At 28.2% G+C, this 20,522-nt stretch overlaps 2 protein-coding genes and 1 pseudogene across 2 annotated transcripts in view; 1 reads left to right on the forward strand and 2 right to left on the reverse strand.

Annotated features, from left to right (window-relative positions):
* Positions 1-2,961: 2,961 nt before the first annotated feature.
* Positions 2,962-3,562, reverse strand: LOC112684927 (annotated as a pseudogene).
* A 1,621-nt stretch (positions 3,563-5,183) lies between these two features.
* On the forward strand, positions 5,184-11,044 carry LOC112684895 (transmembrane protein 87A). Its single transcript, XM_025556617.1, has 16 exons — positions 5,184-5,460; positions 5,526-5,589; positions 5,653-5,744; positions 5,810-5,929; positions 5,998-6,051; positions 7,753-7,941; positions 8,018-8,138; positions 8,221-8,389; positions 8,460-8,669; positions 9,369-9,489; positions 9,558-9,661; positions 10,286-10,365; positions 10,432-10,538; positions 10,596-10,648; positions 10,728-10,755; positions 10,832-11,044. Exons 1-16 carry the CDS (start codon positions 5,356-5,358, stop codon positions 10,871-10,873), a joined length of 1,659 nt encoding a protein of 552 aa, XP_025412402.1. The 5' UTR covers positions 5,184-5,355; the 3' UTR covers positions 10,874-11,044.
* A 209-nt stretch (positions 11,045-11,253) lies between these two features.
* Positions 11,254-20,522, reverse strand: part of LOC112684829 — a 31,412-nt gene continuing 22,143 nt past the window's right edge. Inside the window, exons 7-12 of the mRNA XM_025556527.1 lie at positions 12,456-12,809; positions 12,186-12,386; positions 11,900-12,095; positions 11,684-11,832; positions 11,439-11,597; positions 11,254-11,383 (exon numbers count right to left, since the gene is read on the reverse strand). Coding sequence (XP_025412312.1) covers positions 11,254-11,383; positions 11,439-11,597; positions 11,684-11,832; positions 11,900-12,095; positions 12,186-12,386; positions 12,456-12,809 — 1,189 coding nt within the window. The remainder of the gene's footprint in view (positions 11,384-11,438; positions 11,598-11,683; positions 11,833-11,899; positions 12,096-12,185; positions 12,387-12,455; positions 12,810-20,522) is intronic.

Here is a 20,522-nt window from a genome sequence, read left to right on the forward strand (position 1 = left end):
GTTTAGTGTGTAACTGAATAAAATAAAATGTTAATATTTTACAAAACTTTTGAAAATATTGACCCACCGAGCACCGGTGGTTTAAAAAAAACCATCTAATTGGCAAATAAATATTTGTCATATCAGTTCGAAAATATTTGAAAAACATTTTCAAACCATATGTAGTCAAATTGGAATTGTGTCAATAATGACAAAATTAATTATGGCTAAACTAGACAAAAATACAATTAAAATGAAAAATGATCAGTGTCAGCAGCATTTAGTCTACATGATAAATCTTTTATTAACTATTCGCGTGTTTAAAGAATGCAAATGGCAAAAAAATCATTTACAATACTCAACTAAAAGAATACCAAAATTAAGAATATTTGAACATCAGTAAATAAATATCTATGTTAAAATTACCAATATTGTATGTTTTGATTTTCTACATTGATTTAATAATATAATTATTTTCTAAAATATTTTAAAAATTGTAAATCAATAATTTTTGTATAACAATAAGTTAATTGAAGTCATGCTTAATTTGTTTTTATTTAGATCACATTTACTTATGTACACAAGATGTAAAATTATATGAAATTCAAGTTTACGAAAAAATATGTTCTTAAACTGACTAATAAGAGATTTTAGAATACAATAATACAAAAAAAATTCACTTTAAAAATTGTAATTATCAGTAATCAATTAAATTAAATATAACAAAGAATAATAAGTATTACAATAAGACGGAGGTAAGTACCGAGCATATACTTTATAAATACTATAATTACTTATTTCTATTAAAATAAATAAATTATAATACAAAATATATAATAAACAATGATTACGATGCGATGGTACGGAAACAGCTCGGCCTAGTTGTCTTCGCCCGTCGCGCATGGGATATAATATTCTTATCTAATAAGTAATAGAAAATTATCTGTTTCTCCCACCCGACGCACACCAACATTGGTTCGATACGGAGCTATACGGGATTATTTTATAAATATCAATTTAAATAAATTTATTTCTTTTATCGCTATCTACCGGCAATTATATTCTACGCCATCGAAAAACCATCCAGTGCAGTGGTGTAGTTACGGGGAGGGTGTAAGGGGTTTCCACCCCCCCACAGATTTTTTTTTTAATGATATTTGATTATTATTTATTAATATTTATATATTATAGTAAAATATTTTGATTTTACTATGATTAGGTATATATTAAAAATTGAATAACAAAATAATTTTCATTAATACGGGACATAATAACACTATTTTAAATGTAATATTATTATATATGATCTCGTTTTAAGATATACTACGAACACTTAAAAACTTACTCTTAAACACCCCCCCCCCCCCCCCAGAAAAGAATTGTATCTACACTACTGATCCAGTGAGCTATCTATATTATCTATAATCAATGGTTTATAGTTAATACTCTAGTTAAAACTTAAAAACATACAGGTAAATACTAAATTTATTATATTTTATATTTTATATTTTTTTTTTTTTTTATGTTCATAATCGTAACTTTTTAAGTAAAGGCGAAAAGCTTGAAATTTAAATTTATAATTATAATAAAAGTAGTTATTACTATACTAGGCATTTTTAGCTATACATGGAAGTATTCGGTTCTTTCTGTTACACCCTCTATATTAAATTTTATCAACATTAATCACAATAATATTTTTTTTTAAATAGTGGTTTCTGGTTTTACAATGGAAATGGAAGATAAAAATAAGAATAAAAAACAAAAAAGTGGGTTTGAAAAAAAATTAAAAAAGCAGGCGGCATTATTGTCTGCAGCTGGGTCGGATAGTAAACAACGAAAGCTAAATTTTACTGTGACTTCATTTAAAAAAAATCAACACGAAAATGTAACTGAAATTTCAAATCTTCCACGTGCTATTGAAAAGTCTTCCAATAATAGTGATGAAATTCTATCTGAATTAACCCCAGAATTTTCTACAAAAATGTCCAACATAATATATCCTAGTTCAAGCAACATATCTTAAATTATCGTCATTAATTAAATGAGGATTTTTGGCGAATTCTTTAAAACGTTGTGTATTAAATGTACCTAATACTTCATATATTTTTTCATTTTTTTCAAACACATTTATTAAAACATCGTAAATTCTTCGATGGGTATTGATCTTGAAATATTTCTGTTATCATCCGAAGCTTTCTCACCGGACATTTTTTTTAATTTTTGGCCTTCGTTTATTAGTAAATGTTTGTTCTATGAATATATTTTCAAGTTTTTTAATTTTATCAGAATTGTTTTTACTCGAAATAAAATTAATAGCTTTTTCCTCAACTTTGTCATAATTCGATGATCCTTTTCTAATATCACTTAGTAAAGACTTAACTAGATTTATAACAGTAATGAAATCCAATTCTTTAGATTGAAGATATTTTGAAACAGCAGTAGTGTAATGAAAAATTTCAAGAAATATAAATGAAATTATGATAGTTTCAAAAGATGTCCATTTTTCTATTAAAAACCTTGCATCAGATGATGTATTTGAATCAATCGATTTATCTGAACCAAGAAAATATAAAGATTCCAATAAAACGTCATATCGATCACTAGTTTCACTAGACTCTGACCAAGGACCAAAAATATTTTTCAATGCAGCGTCCTTACTATTCCACCTAGTAGTACCCAATTTTTGAATTTTTCTCAATTTATCATTTCCAGTTTGATCTTTCGAAAGAAAATTTTTCCAAATACCAGTTCTTTTATAAGAATTAGAAAAAAATACTGTGGTTTTTTGTAATAAATTGAAAAGATCTTGAGCAGATAAACAACACGACGTGACATCAGTATTCATAAGAAATCGATTATTCTACATGCATATACTTTGAAATTATTTAAATAAAATATAAAAATGAAATAACAAAATGTATGGTAAACATTTTTTTTTTTTTTGCAAAGAATCATGGTGGTACACAATCACAAATATTAACATTAAAATGTTAATAACTTAGTCAATACTGGTGTCTTTCTTGCAAATATATCTGTAACCTAAAATAAACAAAATTATATAGGTAGATAGGTCATAGGTTTATAATTTATTAATAGTGTTATTAATTGTTATACTTAATAATTGAGTAAAGAACAATACAAATGTTCTATCATATTTACCTTTGAAACATCTATATTTGTATCCTGTTCGCAAGAAATAATCATTAAATTTTCTAATCTGTGTTGATCCATAGTGGAACGCAGCCTTGATTTAATGATTTTTAATTTGGAAAAACTTCTTTCTACAGTACAACTAGAAGTAGGCAATATTAAACTTATTTTAATTATTGTGTACAAATATAATATTCAAAGTATTAATTATTTCAAAAATATTTTTTAAGCTTCCAAAATTGTTTAAATCTTGCCGTTCTTCTTCATCTTCTTTATTACTTTCATCTGAACCGTTTATATATTTTTCATATTCATCATGTAATTTAGCTGGTAATTTTTTCAATAAATTGAGATCTAAATCTTTGATAACACTTTTCAATAGTATGTAATCATTTCTTACAGACTCTTGATTAATTACATAGACATCACACATTTTACTGGGGCACAGGACCAACTTCATTTATACACTTTAGGGATAATAAACCTATATCCATAGAAAAGAGATCCTATATCTATGCCTATATCTTTCATTACAAATATGGTATTTTTATCAAATCTATCGCTAAGTTGTTGTAGAATAATATCAATTACTAAAAAAAAAAACTGATATCTTATAGTATTGTTTAGGACTTCCAATGGATTCATCTAAGCAGAGTTCACTTGAACGCCGAACTACATTTCTTTTTCGATTTCTAAATGACGTTAAATTATTCATATTAAAATCACCAAAATGTTCTTCAGAAAACTGATTTGCTTCAAAAATATTATTAAATTATTCATCAGTACGCACCATTGTTATTTTTCGTTCTACCTTTTTTAAATAATCAACTGTTGTCAATTAAGTCCAAACACGGAATTGAAGTATTTTACTTAAGGTTCCATGACTTTAAATATATGTTTAAATATAAACGCAGTTAATATAAAACGTGATGACTGAAAATATGATTGTAACCCATTACACTCACTACCAGTTTTAAAATCAACTGGGCCTTCAACATTTTTTACTTGCTCAAGCATGTCTAAAATTGTTTCTAATATTTCAAGAACAGTAGATAGAGCAAATGAGTTGGACATCCATCTAGTAGTTCCGACTCTTTTGATTGCCTTTAATTGTTTCTTTAGATACAATTCACTTTGATTTTTTCTGTAAATATTCGATCTATTTTTACTACCCACAATAAAAGAATATAGTTTTTCCATGTTACCAAATAAATCTACTGCTTCTTTACAGCAGTTAACAGCAGATAACACTATTAAATTGAATCTATGTGCATGGCACCAAACATAAAGAGCTTTCGGGTTTTCTTTGAAAATATATGATTGAAGTCCACTATATGATCTTCTCATGTTTGTTGCACCATCATATGACTGTCCAATTAAATTTTGACTCCAATCTAATCCAATTTCTTCCATAACTGATTTAAAAAGTTCAAAAAGTGATTGACCTGTAGTATTTGATGATTCGGATAATTATTATTAAACTTAATAGTATAGTAATATTTTTGATGGTTAGGTATGAAAACTTATTTCTGTGTAAAAACTAATTAATATTTATTATTATATATTTATATGTATTAATTAATATAAATACCTAATTATTCTTACGCACTAACCAATAACCATTCAAGTAGATATAGCTGGTTAAAAGTCTTTAAGTACCTTGTAGGTACCTATATTAACTATTTTAGTGCACACAATAGATAAACAAAATACTGTAGTTAAAAACGTTAGAAGAGTAGGCTTTAATTTTGTAATGAACTTTCACACGGTCTGACAGCCAAACATCGGCCTAATATGAAGCGGCCCCATCCTAAATTTTCAAAAGATGTCGGGCCAAGGCCCGACCTTAATATAGAGTTCGGCGCCACTGCAAGTAGGTATAAGATATATGGTTTTGTTTTAAAAAAATAATAATGTACCAAGATTGGCAATGATAGTATTCTGTAACGTAACATGTCAGTGGCAATTATACTTTGCTTATAATCGCAGGTAGAATTTTTGTTTCTTTATAGGTTCACACTGGACTTATTATCAACACCGTTTATTATCAATTGCCGACGGATTGTTGGAAATGTTGTTTTAATCGTTGGAATATTGGTGACTGTTGAAAACGTAAACAATAAATAGAGTTACTTAACTTATGGATTAATTGCATACAAATCTTGACAAATCTTTAAACAAAATATTACGTATTATTGTTACAAACATTGGTTATATTTACTTCAAATGTTTTCAAATGTCCCAATTTATTTTTTGTTATGTACTTTTTTAGCATTTAAGTGCCATGCCGTCAGACGTGAAGAAGGATCGTGGTCAACATATATTGAAAATGTAAGTATTTTATTACGAATTTGCTCTCGAAATTAATTAATTAATTAAATATTGTTATATTTCAGGTATTCGAGAAACCATATAGTTTCCCCAACAGTCTATTTAAAGGATCAAAAATATATATTAAAAGTAAATACATTTTTTTTTATCATAATTTAAAAAACATTTTTTTTTTTATGAATTTTGTTCTAGTAAACTGTAATCATTTATACAATGTCACTGTTAGTTGGATTTTGACAGAACCAGAATGTTGGAATTATTACTATTTACAACTTGGCAGTGGTGTAAGATTTTTAAAATATATTTTTTTATGATTCTGAAAAAAAAAACTAAAAAAACATTCTTATAGCTTATCAAAGACCTTCAGCTACAAGAAATAAGTCGAGATTTCCAGAGTAATAATTCATATACAAATTATAACATGAAATTTGAAGATCATACTTACTCTTGTGCTTATGGGATAGATTTAGTATGTATACTTATTGAAAGTAGTAATACACTTGGATTTGTATGTATAATTTTTATTTTTTCTCACAGGATGATTTATCATCATATGAAACTAACACAACTAATATTGGTCCATTGCACCAAGTAAGTTTTATGTATAATAATTAATTTAAGTTTTAATTAAAAATATCTCTATTTATGTTTAAAAAATATATCTTAAATATTATGTATAAAAATATATATATTGATTATTTCATAAAATGTCAATAAAATTATAAAGTTTGACAAAAAGTCTTGAAAATCTAATTTATAGTTCATGATACTTTTTTTTGATTGTAAAAAAAAACAAAATTGTAAATTATTAAATTTTGAAAAAAATATAAAAATCACAAAATTCCTCCATATTTTTATAGTTAAAAATTCATAAAACTTTTACTTTTAATATTTAAAGCTTGGAAAGATTTTCATTGTAGCCCAAAAAAAAAATATATAATAATATTATATGTCATAAAAAAATTTATGAAAATGAAATTGGATATTTTAACAAATTTTTATAAGATATTAGTTATTTAGTTATTATTCCATAAATATTAATTGTATTCATTCAAAAATGTTTTTGAATATGTGTATAAGCATTTTAAAAATATTTTAGTATAATTTGTGTTGTTAATATGTATTTGAAATGTTTGATTATTTCCCAAATTTTAATTGGTAATAATTTGATGGTTTGATAATACAATTGAAATTTTTTAATTTCATTTACTTTTCCCCCTAGATACTTTTTTTTGTCATTAACATTAATTCAACCATCCTTATAAAAAGTTTGGTTCCACTACAATATCAACTATTTTTAAAAATATAAACTAATCCACTAGTCCTCTTTTACTTAAAATAGTTTTTTTTCAAGAGTGTTGGTACATTGGTTTCAAGTTTAAAAAAAAATGAAAAAACCAAAAAGATGATACTATTTACCTAACCATTCCTTATCTTAGCCAATCATGGAGTGTTAATCTAACTTAAAATTCAGCTTGTTTTTTTTTATAAATATTTATAACATTATATATATAAATCTAAATAAAATATTTTTTATAAAAATTTTACAAAAATCATTTATAAATTTTCTTTTCTTTAATAAATTCAAGTTAATAATTATAAATTTATTTTATTTTGCTTGTTAATTAATTAAATGCATTTATAGCTTAGCATTACAGTTGAAGAGTCAATAAAAAAAACATGCAAATGAATAACTTCTGAACCTTTAGGGCCTAAACCAATATGAATTACTTACCTTTTGATTAAACGGAAATCCTTAGGTTGTTTTTTCTTATTTCTAGCTTTAACTTCTAAAATAATTTCTATCAACACATTATATCGTTCATTAGATTAAAAAAAAACTAGTGTTATTGGCCAAATTTTTATGATTTTTATGCAGTTATATAAATTTGACTTCAATTGTATCCATAGATGCAACACCGCGACAAGACACAATGATGATGATAATGCATTAAAATTATATATATATAAATATATATGTACAATATTGTACCTCAGAATTATTATTATAGTAGGATAGAATCTTAATCTGTATTGCACCAAAATGTAGACACACGATACGCACATTTACGCATTTTTGATAAATGATAAGTTAAGTTGTTGGTAATATGCTCAATTTTGTTGATTTTCATCATATTGCCTTCTCCATATTTGGTATTATACATAATACCTATGCAAAGCTCGTGTTATGTATATTATTGAGTGATTTTTGGCATTTTATATAATTATGTATTTTACAAAATACTGGATTATCCATATCACTGGTAACATATAAATATTTTTTTTTATCAGAGATCTTCTAAACATCCAGTTTTCACTATTCTTAAAGATGGAGTGTACTTTCTTACTGTTACGATCACACCTATTGCCAATGATGTCCCTGAATTTGATAATGATGAAAATAAATTTATTGGCACTTTAGAAGTTATAATGAAAGGTCCACATGGATTTTTATCTGCTGCGAATTGGCCATTATTGCATGTAATTAATTTTACTTATTTATTTATTTATTTATTTATTATATTGGTATTATTTTTAATAATTTATTGGATTTTAGTTCTACGAGTTTATGTGTTTTGTGTACATTTGTTTTGGCTTAACATGGTTGATCTTATTATTTATGCAATGGAGGGATTTACTTCAAATCCAATTTTGGATTGGAGCTGTCATTCTATTAGGTAAATAATAATTTTAATAAATAATTAATAGTTGAAACTATGAACACTTTTAAAAAAATATTTTTTGATTTGTCAATTCTAGGAATGATTGAAAAAGCAGCCTTTTATGCTGAATATTATGAATTGAATCTTACTGGACAGTTAGATAATATTTATGGAGTAATGACGATAGCTGAAGTGATTTATTGTTTAAAACGAACTCTCGCACGAATATTGGTTATTATAGTAAGCTTAGGATTTGGTATTGTCAAGTATGTATTCTTTAAAATATTGATATTCAATAATTAATATTCTTAAATTTTTTTTTTTTTTATTAATTAGACCCAGATTAGGTCCACTCTTACCTAAGGTATTAGGAGTTAGTTCCTTATATCTAATAATGTCATTAATGGAATCTTATTTTCGTTTATCAAGTACTATGAACAATGGGATATTATTAGTTGAATTACCATTGGCTGCTCTGGATTCCGGAATTGTTTGTTGGATATTTTCTGCCTTAACTCAGACTACTAGAGCTTTAAGACTTCGAAGGTTGTATATATAAAATATAATGTTATATGTGTGTCATAGGCATGCACATGGGTGGTATAGAGTATGCACATACCACCTATGGCTTCAAGTTTATTTTGGAAAATAATACAAAATATCTGCGTCCAATTTTTAGAGGTCTCCTGAAAGCCCTTAGTTTTATACTTCCATAATAATAGGATACAAATAGTTAGCACTCGGTAGATTTAAAATATTTAATATTGATCTCATAATATTCTTATATTACGCTATATTATATTATGGAAGTTGTTCTGTTTAAGACATAATATATAAATTAAACAGTATTAGGTGTATACATTATAGTTATTGAAGACATGTTATTCATGTCCACCGTTGAACTGCGATAATGATCAACACCATTACTGTTTTCTACAAAAACATGCCTAACTATTTATTATTGTGAAAAATATAATTAGAGCCCTCCAGCTTTTGCAGTCCTCTCAATAAATGATTATTTTGAAACTAGTTGCGCAAGTGGGAAGTATTGAATTGTGAAAACAAAATGTATGAAAGTAAGTCTCCTAAAAAATAATTACCGAATTTTTTCTATTTTTTAAAAGGTAAAGAAAAAATGTTGAAAAATAAGAAATGCACCCCCCGTCAATAATGTCTATGCTTGCCTATGATGTACATATAATATTGTAAATTTTTTTTTTACATACTTGAACTATTTTATTTTAGGAATGCAGTAAAACTTCAATTATATACACATTTTACTAATGTTCTTGGTTTTACTGTTGTGACCTCATCTGTATTTATGTTATATTTTATAAAGACTCAACGTTTATCAAATTGTGGTGGAGTAAGTAATAACAATTTTTATTATTTTATATGAAATAATAAATAAAACAATATTTTTATCACTGCTAGAACTGGAAAGAACAATGGTTAGACGATGCCTTTTGGCATATCGAGTTTTCCATAATTTTACTTGTTATTATGATACTTTGGAGGCCAACTAATAATAACCAAAGGTATTTTTTAATATTTATAAGCCTTTTTTCTTAAACTCAATAATGTTTAATAATTTAGTTTTTTTAGATTAGAGTGAAATGAGGAATGTATTAGTTTTACCATGAATAGGGCTATATTGAATATATTCAACAGAAAAATTGCTGTAGTCTTCACACGCATATGAGGTTTCAGATAAAAAATATTATCTAATTTTTTATGAATTTTTCTATTGTTTTCTTAGTAAATGTGAGAACTGACATAAAATTACAAGAAAAATTGCAAAATTGACAGCATACCAATGTTTAACGTTGTTACAGATCAAAAAAAAAAAAACTGTTTAAAGTTTAAAATTTCATTAAATGACTAAATCACTATTTGCTATAAAAGATTTAGACTTTTTTTTTTAAGCTTATTGTAAATATTTAAGTATATAATGTTTTCTTGGTTTTTTTTTTTTTTGAAAGTAAGAACATTTAAATTTCAACCTACCTTATGATAATTGGTTCTATTTTTATATCGATTACCATCATTAGAACAATGAACTGATTTTCTCAACCTCTTTCACTTAGAATCTTTTATCCCAGAACCTAGAAGTTTCCCCCATTTTTTATTTTACTTATCATCTGTATAATATATTTATTTAGATATGCTTTTACTCCATTGCTGGATGCTCCTGATGATGATAGAGATGAAACAGAACTATTCATTAAAGAAACTTATAATGGTTATATAATCATAATTATGAAACTTAAAAAAATTATTTATTATTGAAATACTATTTTTTGTGTAGATGTAAAGATGAGAACTACAACTAATACATCCAATAATAATTTCAATGTGACACCCTACAAAGACTATCCTGCTTCAAATAGTAGCACAAAAAGTCAAACACAACTTGTATATATTATCAAAAATATTTTTAAAAAAATATTGTTATAAATTTTTTTTTTTTAGGATGATGATTTAAAATGGGTAGAAGAAAACATACCCGGTTCTTTATATGAAACGTAAGTTGTTAGCATTTAATTTTGCAATTAATTTTGTATGAAATTAATATTAACTGTATTACTGAAATCTATTATCTAGGACTGTACCAATTTTGGATTATAGTGAGGTAATATTAAATTTATTTTTCATTGCTATAATATAAAATCTAGATCCATTATTATTATTTTATTTTATTCTTTCAGGATGATCATAATACTGCTATTGAACGTTCAAAATTGCAATAAACACTTTAAATTAATGTTCTTAAACAATACTGTAGTTTATGTCACTTTTGCTTCATAATGTAAACCAAGTATAGTATTTTTTTTTCATTGTTTCGTTAATACTATATACTTATTATTTTAAATTTGTTAATTTTGTCCTATTATTCGATTAATTGAATAACCTTTTTGTTATCATGGCTTAGTTATATATCATCCATATTCCTTAATTCTTTGTTGTTTTAATATTATTCATACAAAAAAATTTAAGTGTTTAATAATATGTAAATAAAAAACATAAATAATCTATTCTTAATAAAACTAATAAATATTGTATAAAATATTATATATTTTATTAATTGTTAAATTAATAATAGTAATAATTCATTGATCAAAAAAATATTTCATTTAAGAAATATTCTTGACAACGATTTATTTAATGTAACTTTCACGTTTGGTGAAGCTGCTGATGATATAAGTGCCATACCTCTTGGATCTTCACTCAATTTTGATAATATGTGTTGAGCAGCTTGTCTATAAACAATTATTTTATATCATTCATGCACGATTGATTTATATTTTAACTTACCGAGAAGTAGGCGTATTGTCTAATACCATGTTTGTAGCAGCAGTTATTACAGAATCTCTAGCATCTACCGGTAAATGAAGTGTTCCACCTACTCCAAGCTTATCAACTACCCTGGCTAAAAGACGACATGCTTCTGCACGAACCAAACGATTACCGTGCCTTAGAATTTAAAAAGTAAAAACATTTGTTTAAAATATTATTGTAATCATAATACCTAGTGTCCTATTCAACAACAATCAATTTACTTAATTCCTTTAGATGTGATCACATGCACACATTTATTAGGGTTTACATTATCGACCATCGCGTTGAGAGCATCTGTGCTTTGTACTCGAAGAAATCTATTTGTATCAGCTGTACGTGGAAACAAAGCTGATGCGATAACTTCAATGTCCTAAATGAAATCATTTAATTTAAAATGTGATCTAAGTATTTTAATAATAACATCAGTGGTAACATACTGGCTCCACCGACTTAGGCACGTATGTAAACATTTTCTGTACAGCTGTGCACGCTGCTCGAGAAACTTGAGATCTGAGACTTTTTATGTGTTTAGCTACAGTTCGAACGAATGGCTGCAAAGAGTTAGGACGTAGTTCTTTTCCGTGAAACATAGATAGTCTTGAAATATTCTGTAGACCCGTGACTGCTGCTTCCCTACGAGATTAATAAATTGAACGAAATCGATTACAATAAACTCGGTAATATATGCAATTTACAAATCAAATATATAATAAAACATCCTACCATTCCGAGCAATTGATTTGAGTGGCAGCCAACTGTAAAGCTTTTTGAGGTTCGTTGAATGGAGTAAAATTCGGTCCCATTTCATCGGATCTTTTTTCTTGTTTTTTCTGATGCTTTCTACTGATTGATTTTCTCCTTTCCTTGGGCGGCTTTAGTTTCTGCACAGTAGATGTCGTGGGTTTAACTTGAGCTATAGGTTTGCTGCGTTGACGAAAAATATAAGTTATTTATTGCTTATGGTGGCCGCTATATGTGGTGTAATAAACTTACTCGTTTTTAGATGAAATCCCATTTATAGAGTTTAATGGGACGTTGTTATTGTGATTAATAATACCGTTAGCTGAAGACTTATTACTGTCGTTCCCTTTAGACTGATCGAAATGTAGCGTTTCTAATATCGCAGAACCGTCCAATTTTTCTAACGGAATATTTAAAGAAGACTCGGATAAACTATCATGGTGACTGTTATTTGAATTTGAACTGTTTGAATACTGTTGAGATGTATTCGAGTCGTAGTGTTCTTTAGTTATTACTTCGATGGCAATTGGTGACTTCAGCTTCTGTTCTGGTCTGATTTCTGGAACCACGGTCATTGACAACGTCGTTCTTATTGATGATTCTATACTAAAATTATAATATTATTTAATTACTCGTTTAAAATTGTATCGTAAAGCATCGTAATGAATGCTTTATGCGATCTAGTGTTTTGCAAGAGAAATAAGTACCCCATTAACGTTTTTACAAAGGTTTGGTAAATTATGAAAAGATCTACTTTGGGGAAAATATTGGTCTTTTTATATTATTTATCCATGTATTTAAGATAGTAGTAGCCGTCATACGCATCGGCTGTGCTTATCGATTGTCTCGTTCAAGTACCTACGTCTTTGATTCGACACATTGATTTTTATTTATAATGTAATGGTCTTATGTATATGGTGTACATTAACTATCAATCATAACCAACTTTTTACTATATTTAATATCGATTGCTCCACAACAAAAGGAGCTAAGTAAAATTTTAGTTATTATTAGTTAGAGGAGATTTATGTGTATCAAAATATATAACTGATACTTCAGTGTGATCATTTTATAACAAAAACATAAATCTAGGATATAAAAGACACTTCATAATATGTGAAATCTAAAACGCGAGTCTAAGTGACATTTTGTTCGGGTGCATGTAAACTCCGCCACAAGTACCTTTTTTTACTGTAAACTCTGCCAGAAAAAAAACAGGTAAAAATTGGGTTCGTGTTAACTCCGTTACTGAAAAAAATCAGGTAAATTTGAGTTCATGTAAACTCCGCCAGTGAAGAAAATCAAGCAGAAGTATAATATTAATATGATATATCATATCGTTCACATTAAATATTTAAATCATAGTAAAAAAACCATAATAAATAATGGTTATACCCTATAATCCAAAAATATACAGTTATGTCATGTATGTAAACTAAAATTATTTGATACAATTTGTAAATATTCTAAGTCATGTATTATTACTCCATTAGCGTACCTATTTATAGCACCCTGTAACATTATCATTTTTTTTTTATTTCGAATTTTTTAGCTTATTTACTTGAGATATGCCATTTAGTTTTATATACAGGTAAGTATGGGTTTGAAATTCGGTAAGAACTTTACTAAAAATATGAACATATGGTTAACTTTTATAAAATTAATTTCTCAGATGACTATGAAAGGATTTACAGGCAAAACACAAAAAAAAAAAACTGGCGGCGTTTACATTAGACCTTTTATCATCTTTTTATCTTAACCGGTATTTTAGCGGAGTTTACAATCGCCTTTTGTTCCTATATGAATTTATATTAATTATTATTAAGGTTCGGAATTAGAATAAAATTATAATTTTAAAAGAACATAAACATGTTTTATAGTGCATAGTTATTCTAAAATAAGCTTCAAGAGATAGATTTTTTAATTTTTGTTATTTATTTTTCTTTGTTAACTTTTATTTTTTATTATTTTTATTATATTTCATAAATTCCTTAACAAAGTTCTATAAATTAACTAGGTATGGGCTTCTTAGTAATAATTTAATATCTTACCAGACTTAAAACCAAATTTAGAAATTTTTTTTGGGAGGGGTCCAAAGCATGTATATTGTAATTTTATTGAATTTAGATTTTAACTTTTGATATTTGGTTAAAAATAGGACAGAAAAAGATTTAATCTTCTTTTATTAAAATTAATATCATATTTTTATATGATATTATGATATAAAACTAAAAGCGATCAATGATTAATTGAAGCTTAAGACATTTTTGACTTGAAAATATTTATGTTGGTATTAAAAATAAATAATTATTTTAAACATTCGTAAAATATTGAAGAAATTTTGGGGGGATCCAGACACTCTGGACCCCCTCATATACGGCCTTGTTTAAAACATAGAGTAGGTACTATCCATTGATTGTCATTAATATGTATATATTTAAATTGTTAATAATTGATGTTTTCGGAGTAATTGTATTTATTTTTTATATTTTATATACCTATGTTTTTTGGTACTTTCTATTATAAGAAACGCACCTAGTACAGCTACATTTATTTATTAAATTATGTAAAAAACGCTAATACAATTAGAAGGGGATAAGGGATAAAAACTGTGTTTTTAAAAATTATATAAATCTGTTAATTAATTTCATAGTGTGGAAGTATTTAAACTGTCTTAACAACATGACTTCGTCTGCTTCAAAAAAATCTGGTAATTCAAGACTGGATAAACTGATCAAGTTAGTAAAATTATTAGAACAAAAATGTTCTAAGTAAGAATCTAATATCTCAAAAAAGCTAGATAAGATCCTACAATTATTGAATAATGTTGTCGGAAAATAATATTTTAAAAAAATTTACCATTCTTGAAGAAAAAGTTTTTAATTATAAAACAGATTTCTTCAACGAAGTACTCGAAAGAGATCACCGTAAATGCAATATCATTCTCTTCAATGCCTCTGAGCCCATCTCTGACAACGTTTCTGATGACTTAAAATTGGTTTCCTCGGTTTTTCCAACCTTAAATCTAGCCATGAAATCATGCCCATATTTAAAAATTTAGCACCCCCGGACATATAATTTATGCCCCCCCCCCAAAAAAAAAAAATAAATAATAATAATATAGCACTTATTATTTCGTCCATAATCAAGATTCTTTAATATTAAAATATAACTTATAAATTAAAATTGTTTAATACTTTTTTTAATTAACAAATTATAACATAATAAAACATACCATTTTATTTTATTTTCATTAGGTACATCATTTTTAAAATTGATTTTGCTAAAATATTTTGCCGCCCCTGAGACTTGACGCCCCCTGGTATGTTCTTACCCCCCCTCTAAATATAGACCCGCGTGAAATAATTAAATATAATACGACTCGGCAATAATAAAAACAAACCTTGCCATCTTAAAGTTAATCATCTCGATATCAATTGTGTTAATTTAAATCTAAACTCCTCAATTTTTTTTATGTAGATATGATGTACTTATCTAATCTTTATTTACGATATTTTAGATTCTAATTATAGTATATTGAGTCTACAATATTTTTAAGTTACATTTTTATTGAGAGATGAATTCCAAATAAAATAACTACCCCTACAGTGTTACCTAAATAGAACTTTCATTGTAAAATATATGCCCAAAATACATGCTCATATACCCAGTAACTTATACACCACTTTAGTATTTCGTCATAGATTAAGGCACTCAGGTCTTGGGACATTTAGGTAATAAAATTTAGTATTTTCCCGCTAATGGATACGAATTACGCAACAGATACACTGAAGTATACAAAAAAAAAAAAATTTAAATTAATATCAGCGATTTTCTCTGACATCTATATAAGAATGCATTTTTATGAAATTTATGTCATTATTCATCTTATAAATTTGAAAGTGGGTGGACACATATTTATATTTCATGCACCGCCACCGAAATATTAATTTTGAGGCTTCAGCTACATCTTCCCACCTTTCAGCTACATCTTCCCACCTATAAAATACTATGTTCAATATCAGGGGCGTAATTAGGAGGATGGATCCACCAAAACTTTTTTTTTATTTATTATATTGTGATAATATGATTATTATCATTATTATTATTATTACGATTACTATTATTATTATTATTATTATTATTATTAAAATTAAAATTTTTAAAAATTTTGTTCTAGTGTTGTCGGGGGGTTACTGTATAAGGTGTACAGATTTTACTAAGACCTATAATCCCCCCCAAACCAAATTCCTAATTTTGCCACTGTTCAATACTAATACTATTTTAGGGAATTAAGGTCTGTTGCGGACATACACAAATGTAGGTCCTTACGACTCATAAGACATGGATAGGACCACGTAGATCATAAATAATAGAAATCGGAAAATGATTATTATTAATATAATATTCGTATTCGTATGAATAGAAAGGAATTTTAATTTAATTAGAGGGTGACACAAGCACATATTATATATGAATCGTGTGGCTACATTTCAAAGTGTGACATTAAAAATAACTATTACAGAAAGACATTAGTATGATATATTACGGAGATGTGGGTCCTTACTAATTATATGGTACAGAAGACAATTAGTACATAATAATTAAAATATTATAGAACGGCATCAATCTAAATGCCAAGGTGAATCGCATAGGACAAGTGATTTAGCATTCACTAGGTCCGGGTCAACTAAGAGAAACGGGGTATATAAGGGAGTCCCGAATAGACCAATATTCAGATGTGGTTTACATGTACAGTCGCAATCACCTTCACGCCAGATCATTTCTTAATTAATGTTTTTGTACTTAGAAAAATTCTTAAATAAACAGTTAAATTATATTTGAGTATTTTTATTTGGAGTATTATCCTAAAAAACTTAACTATCGTTACGATTGAACGACGGCACGCAACAGGTCACTATACTTACTAATGTTGTTCTATAGAACTGTATAAAATAAATAATAATACTCAGTAACATTACATTTTGACTACGGAGGTTTTGATAATTATTATTGGGTATCTATAATATTATGCTTTAGTGTTATGATTTAATAATTAACATTTCTTAATCATAATCTATGGTGGTATTTTTTCGGTTGAAATAAATTGAAAAAAAAATTATCTTAAATTATACTACTTATAGACAGAAGAAAGTTACTTTTAATTACCAAAATATAGTTTCAAAATTGCAATGGTGTCGAGTGTCTGTCAACATATTTTATGTAAATTACCAGCGTTCGGTATGGTGAATGACAAGATTAAGAAATAGCATCTGGTTTGACAAAGCGCGTTGAAAAACGCTCAGATATTGACATTATATATAAAAAGTTTTTATCCGTAACTGTGTACATTGTAGTAAAGGACATTATTCTATGTTTAACAGATACAGGCATCTGAGTGATTAATCCCAAAAAGTCCAAGCAGGGACGACGCGAGGGAGGGGGCAATATGAGCAGTATCCCAGTGCCTCGCGCCTTAAATTATAATTAAGGCCCTGCGGTTCTTATTTAACTAAACTTAAAATATTTTATTAATAGAAATTATAAGACCCAACATTTATTTTGCCCAAGCTCTCGCAAACTCTAGCACCGTCACTGAGTCTAAGGGTGTAAAGTAGTGAAAGGAAAGATAATTAGATTATCGCTTTTTGGCGTTGTGGATGCAACATTGCAGCCCCTATTTTTAGCAAATTGCGACGTAAAGTATGTAGTCCAAAATTAGAAATGCACACTACGGATTCGAGAAGTGTGTACCTAATAAATAAGACTACTATGAAGGTATTTTTCAGGAAGCCAGTTTATAAGGACTTAAATACATCTAGTATATTTAAATTATAAATCCCACATTAAAATAAATAATTTGTAAATTGTTTTCAGATTTATATTAGACATAAGAACACAATAAATAATAATAATATGTAATAATAACAGTAATAATAACCTAATTATAATGTGCAATTTCATTAATTAAAAAAGTGCTGTTACTAAAAATTATAATTTTATGGAAATGGGATAGAGGGAGACTCTGTATTCTTGATTTTTATTGTTTTGCTTTATGGTTTTTGGTAGAAGTTGCATTGTTATTACGAGTGGGAAAGTTGGTAATATATATTTGTACAAATTAATGTGCGACACCGTCAAGTTCTAAAATACAAATGGAATAGGTTCCATGTTCATTATCTTACTTGATAATCGATGGTGCACACGATGGTGGTACGTTTTTGGGCACCACGAACATAGTGTGGCTCAAAGATATTTTCCTACCACGGTTTTTGCCCCACGACTTGTTCCGTAAGACGGAATTGTGAAATCTATAATTGCGTTTAGTCGGAGGCCCGTTGTCGGCAGCCGGTGCGATATCATTCGTGTCTTCGCGTGAAGGCGATGTGTGTTGTCGCCGGCGCGCGGAAAACGACGATATTTTTGCGAAACTACGGGCGAAAGCGGGACAGCAACAGAAACAGAAACGAAACATAAGGCTTTAAATATTATAGGAGTTTGGTTAATTTTCTGTCCAGTCTCCGTATGACTTTAAACGAAAATAAAAAAATCGCACTAGCCACGTTTACGTCTTTACCGTTCGATTGGGCGTTTCACGTGCGGCGTTTAATGATCGTCGAACGCGGATGGAACAGCTATAAACAGTGATGATATATTGTCATGTGTACTGCACTGCACATAGTGTCAGGTGCGAGTATTGAAGGTATGTCACGCAAGGAATGGGCATTATAAAATACGTAATACATATAACATACATACATGATGTATGACATTTAGCTGGACACGCGATTGATTAGACTTATAAAGGTCAACCGAGGGAACGACACACACACACACACACGTCGAAGGGATGACTACGAGTTATTGACTTGTTGATGTTTTCACACGCACAACGATTTGACCTAATAAAGTGAGGAGGTCAGTAAAGTTAATTTGAAATCTACTTATTTTTAACGGTTTTATTCGTAATCATGGACGGATTGAGATATAAATTCGGCCCGAGAAATCTCTACCCATGCCGGCTCTTTATCGGAAAAAATATACTCCTAAATTTAGTTACAACTGATAAAATGCAAATCAGCAGGGGAGACTTTGAGACTGCGTCTCCTTTAAAAAAAAAAACAGCTAATTGTAAATAATAATTATTTAAAAATAAAATAGTAGAGAAATATTTTTCTTGAAATTAAAAATATATTATATCGTTTTCTTTATTTATTATTATATATTGATGACCGCAAAATCTAAGACCTATAAATACTTATTTCGATGGAAATACTATTTTATTTATTTTGACGACGGTCGCCGTTTCAATGAAACCGACGCCGACAAGCTCAATCGTAATGCCGGCAGTACACATTCGCCGAGGTATCACGAGAACAATCGAGCGCGAGAGTGAACTAGACGTGCTCTTTTGTCGCTTTGTCTCGCCTCTCCTCGACGGCGCTCAGTCAGAAGGCGGTTTTTTGTGCCTGAGTCAAAGGACCCGGGCCATTCGAGACGCGAACACAAGAGCACCTAGTTCATACTCGTGCGTTATCGCATATTCGTCGCTTTTTTTTTTGTTGTGCTTTTTATCAAGTGTGACTGGTTCAATGAATTTACGTTAAAGTTTTTGAACCAAAATGAACCCGTTATATAGAACCCGATGAATTTGTACTGCAAAGACAGGAAACAAATCAACGATACATCGATTCGATTAAGTGGACAATTGAAATGTTCAGTAACCGAATTAAAAAAAAAAAAATAAGACTCGCTCATGGCTACATTTAGAAGTCATTTGCGTTAAAAAAAAAAAGCTTCATTCAGATCAGGAGCCGGTGCAAATGATATTTCCAAGTCAATAACCAAAGTGACTAGTCACTTTAGCCGAAGCCGAGAAGCGAGAATATACTGTGTGCACTCGCGCTTCCTCGCCTGATCTAAATTCTTATCGAAAGTCATGCCGAGACTGTCTCGACGAATGTGTACTACCAATACAATGGTTTGGCTTGTTGGACGGAGGGAGCCGGGGAGAATAAGTTGCGTATTATAGAGGCTATTGAAACTGAATTCACGACAATAATTTCCGTGTCACCGCGCCGTCGGTTCACACGTGTCAGTTAAAACGTTCACTATGTCTGATTCATCAAAATTGAAATTGTTCAATGAAATTGTGACTAAAAAAGAATTTTTTATTTAGGGTCAATGTACCAATTGCGCTATTCAAATTTGCTTCAGATATGAAAAAGTTGTTGATTTATTATTGTAAAAAATTTTAATGTGAACAATAATGTAACTGGTATAACTTTAAATTTGAATCTATTTATTTATATTATATTG

The sequence above is a fragment of the Sipha flava genome, unplaced genomic scaffold (assembly GCF_003268045.1).
Source record: "Sipha flava isolate LNK unplaced genomic scaffold, YSA_version1 258_pilon_pilon, whole genome shotgun sequence".
NCBI classification, from domain to species: Eukaryota; Metazoa; Arthropoda; class Insecta; order Hemiptera; family Aphididae; genus Sipha; species Sipha flava.

Excerpts from the sequence above, each read along its gene's own strand:
- LOC112684895 (XM_025556617.1), top strand. The coding sequence starts at position 5,356 with ATGTTTTCAAATGTCCCAATTTATTTTTTGTTATGTACTTTTTTAGCA. Across the intron at positions 7,942-8,017 it reads CGAATTGGCCATTATTGCAT|TTCTACGAGTTTATGTGTTT; the intron begins GTAATTAATTTT and ends ATTGGATTTTAG. Across the intron at positions 10,366-10,431 it reads CATTAAAGAAACTTATAATG|ATGTAAAGATGAGAACTACA; the intron begins GTTATATAATCA and ends TTTTTTGTGTAG.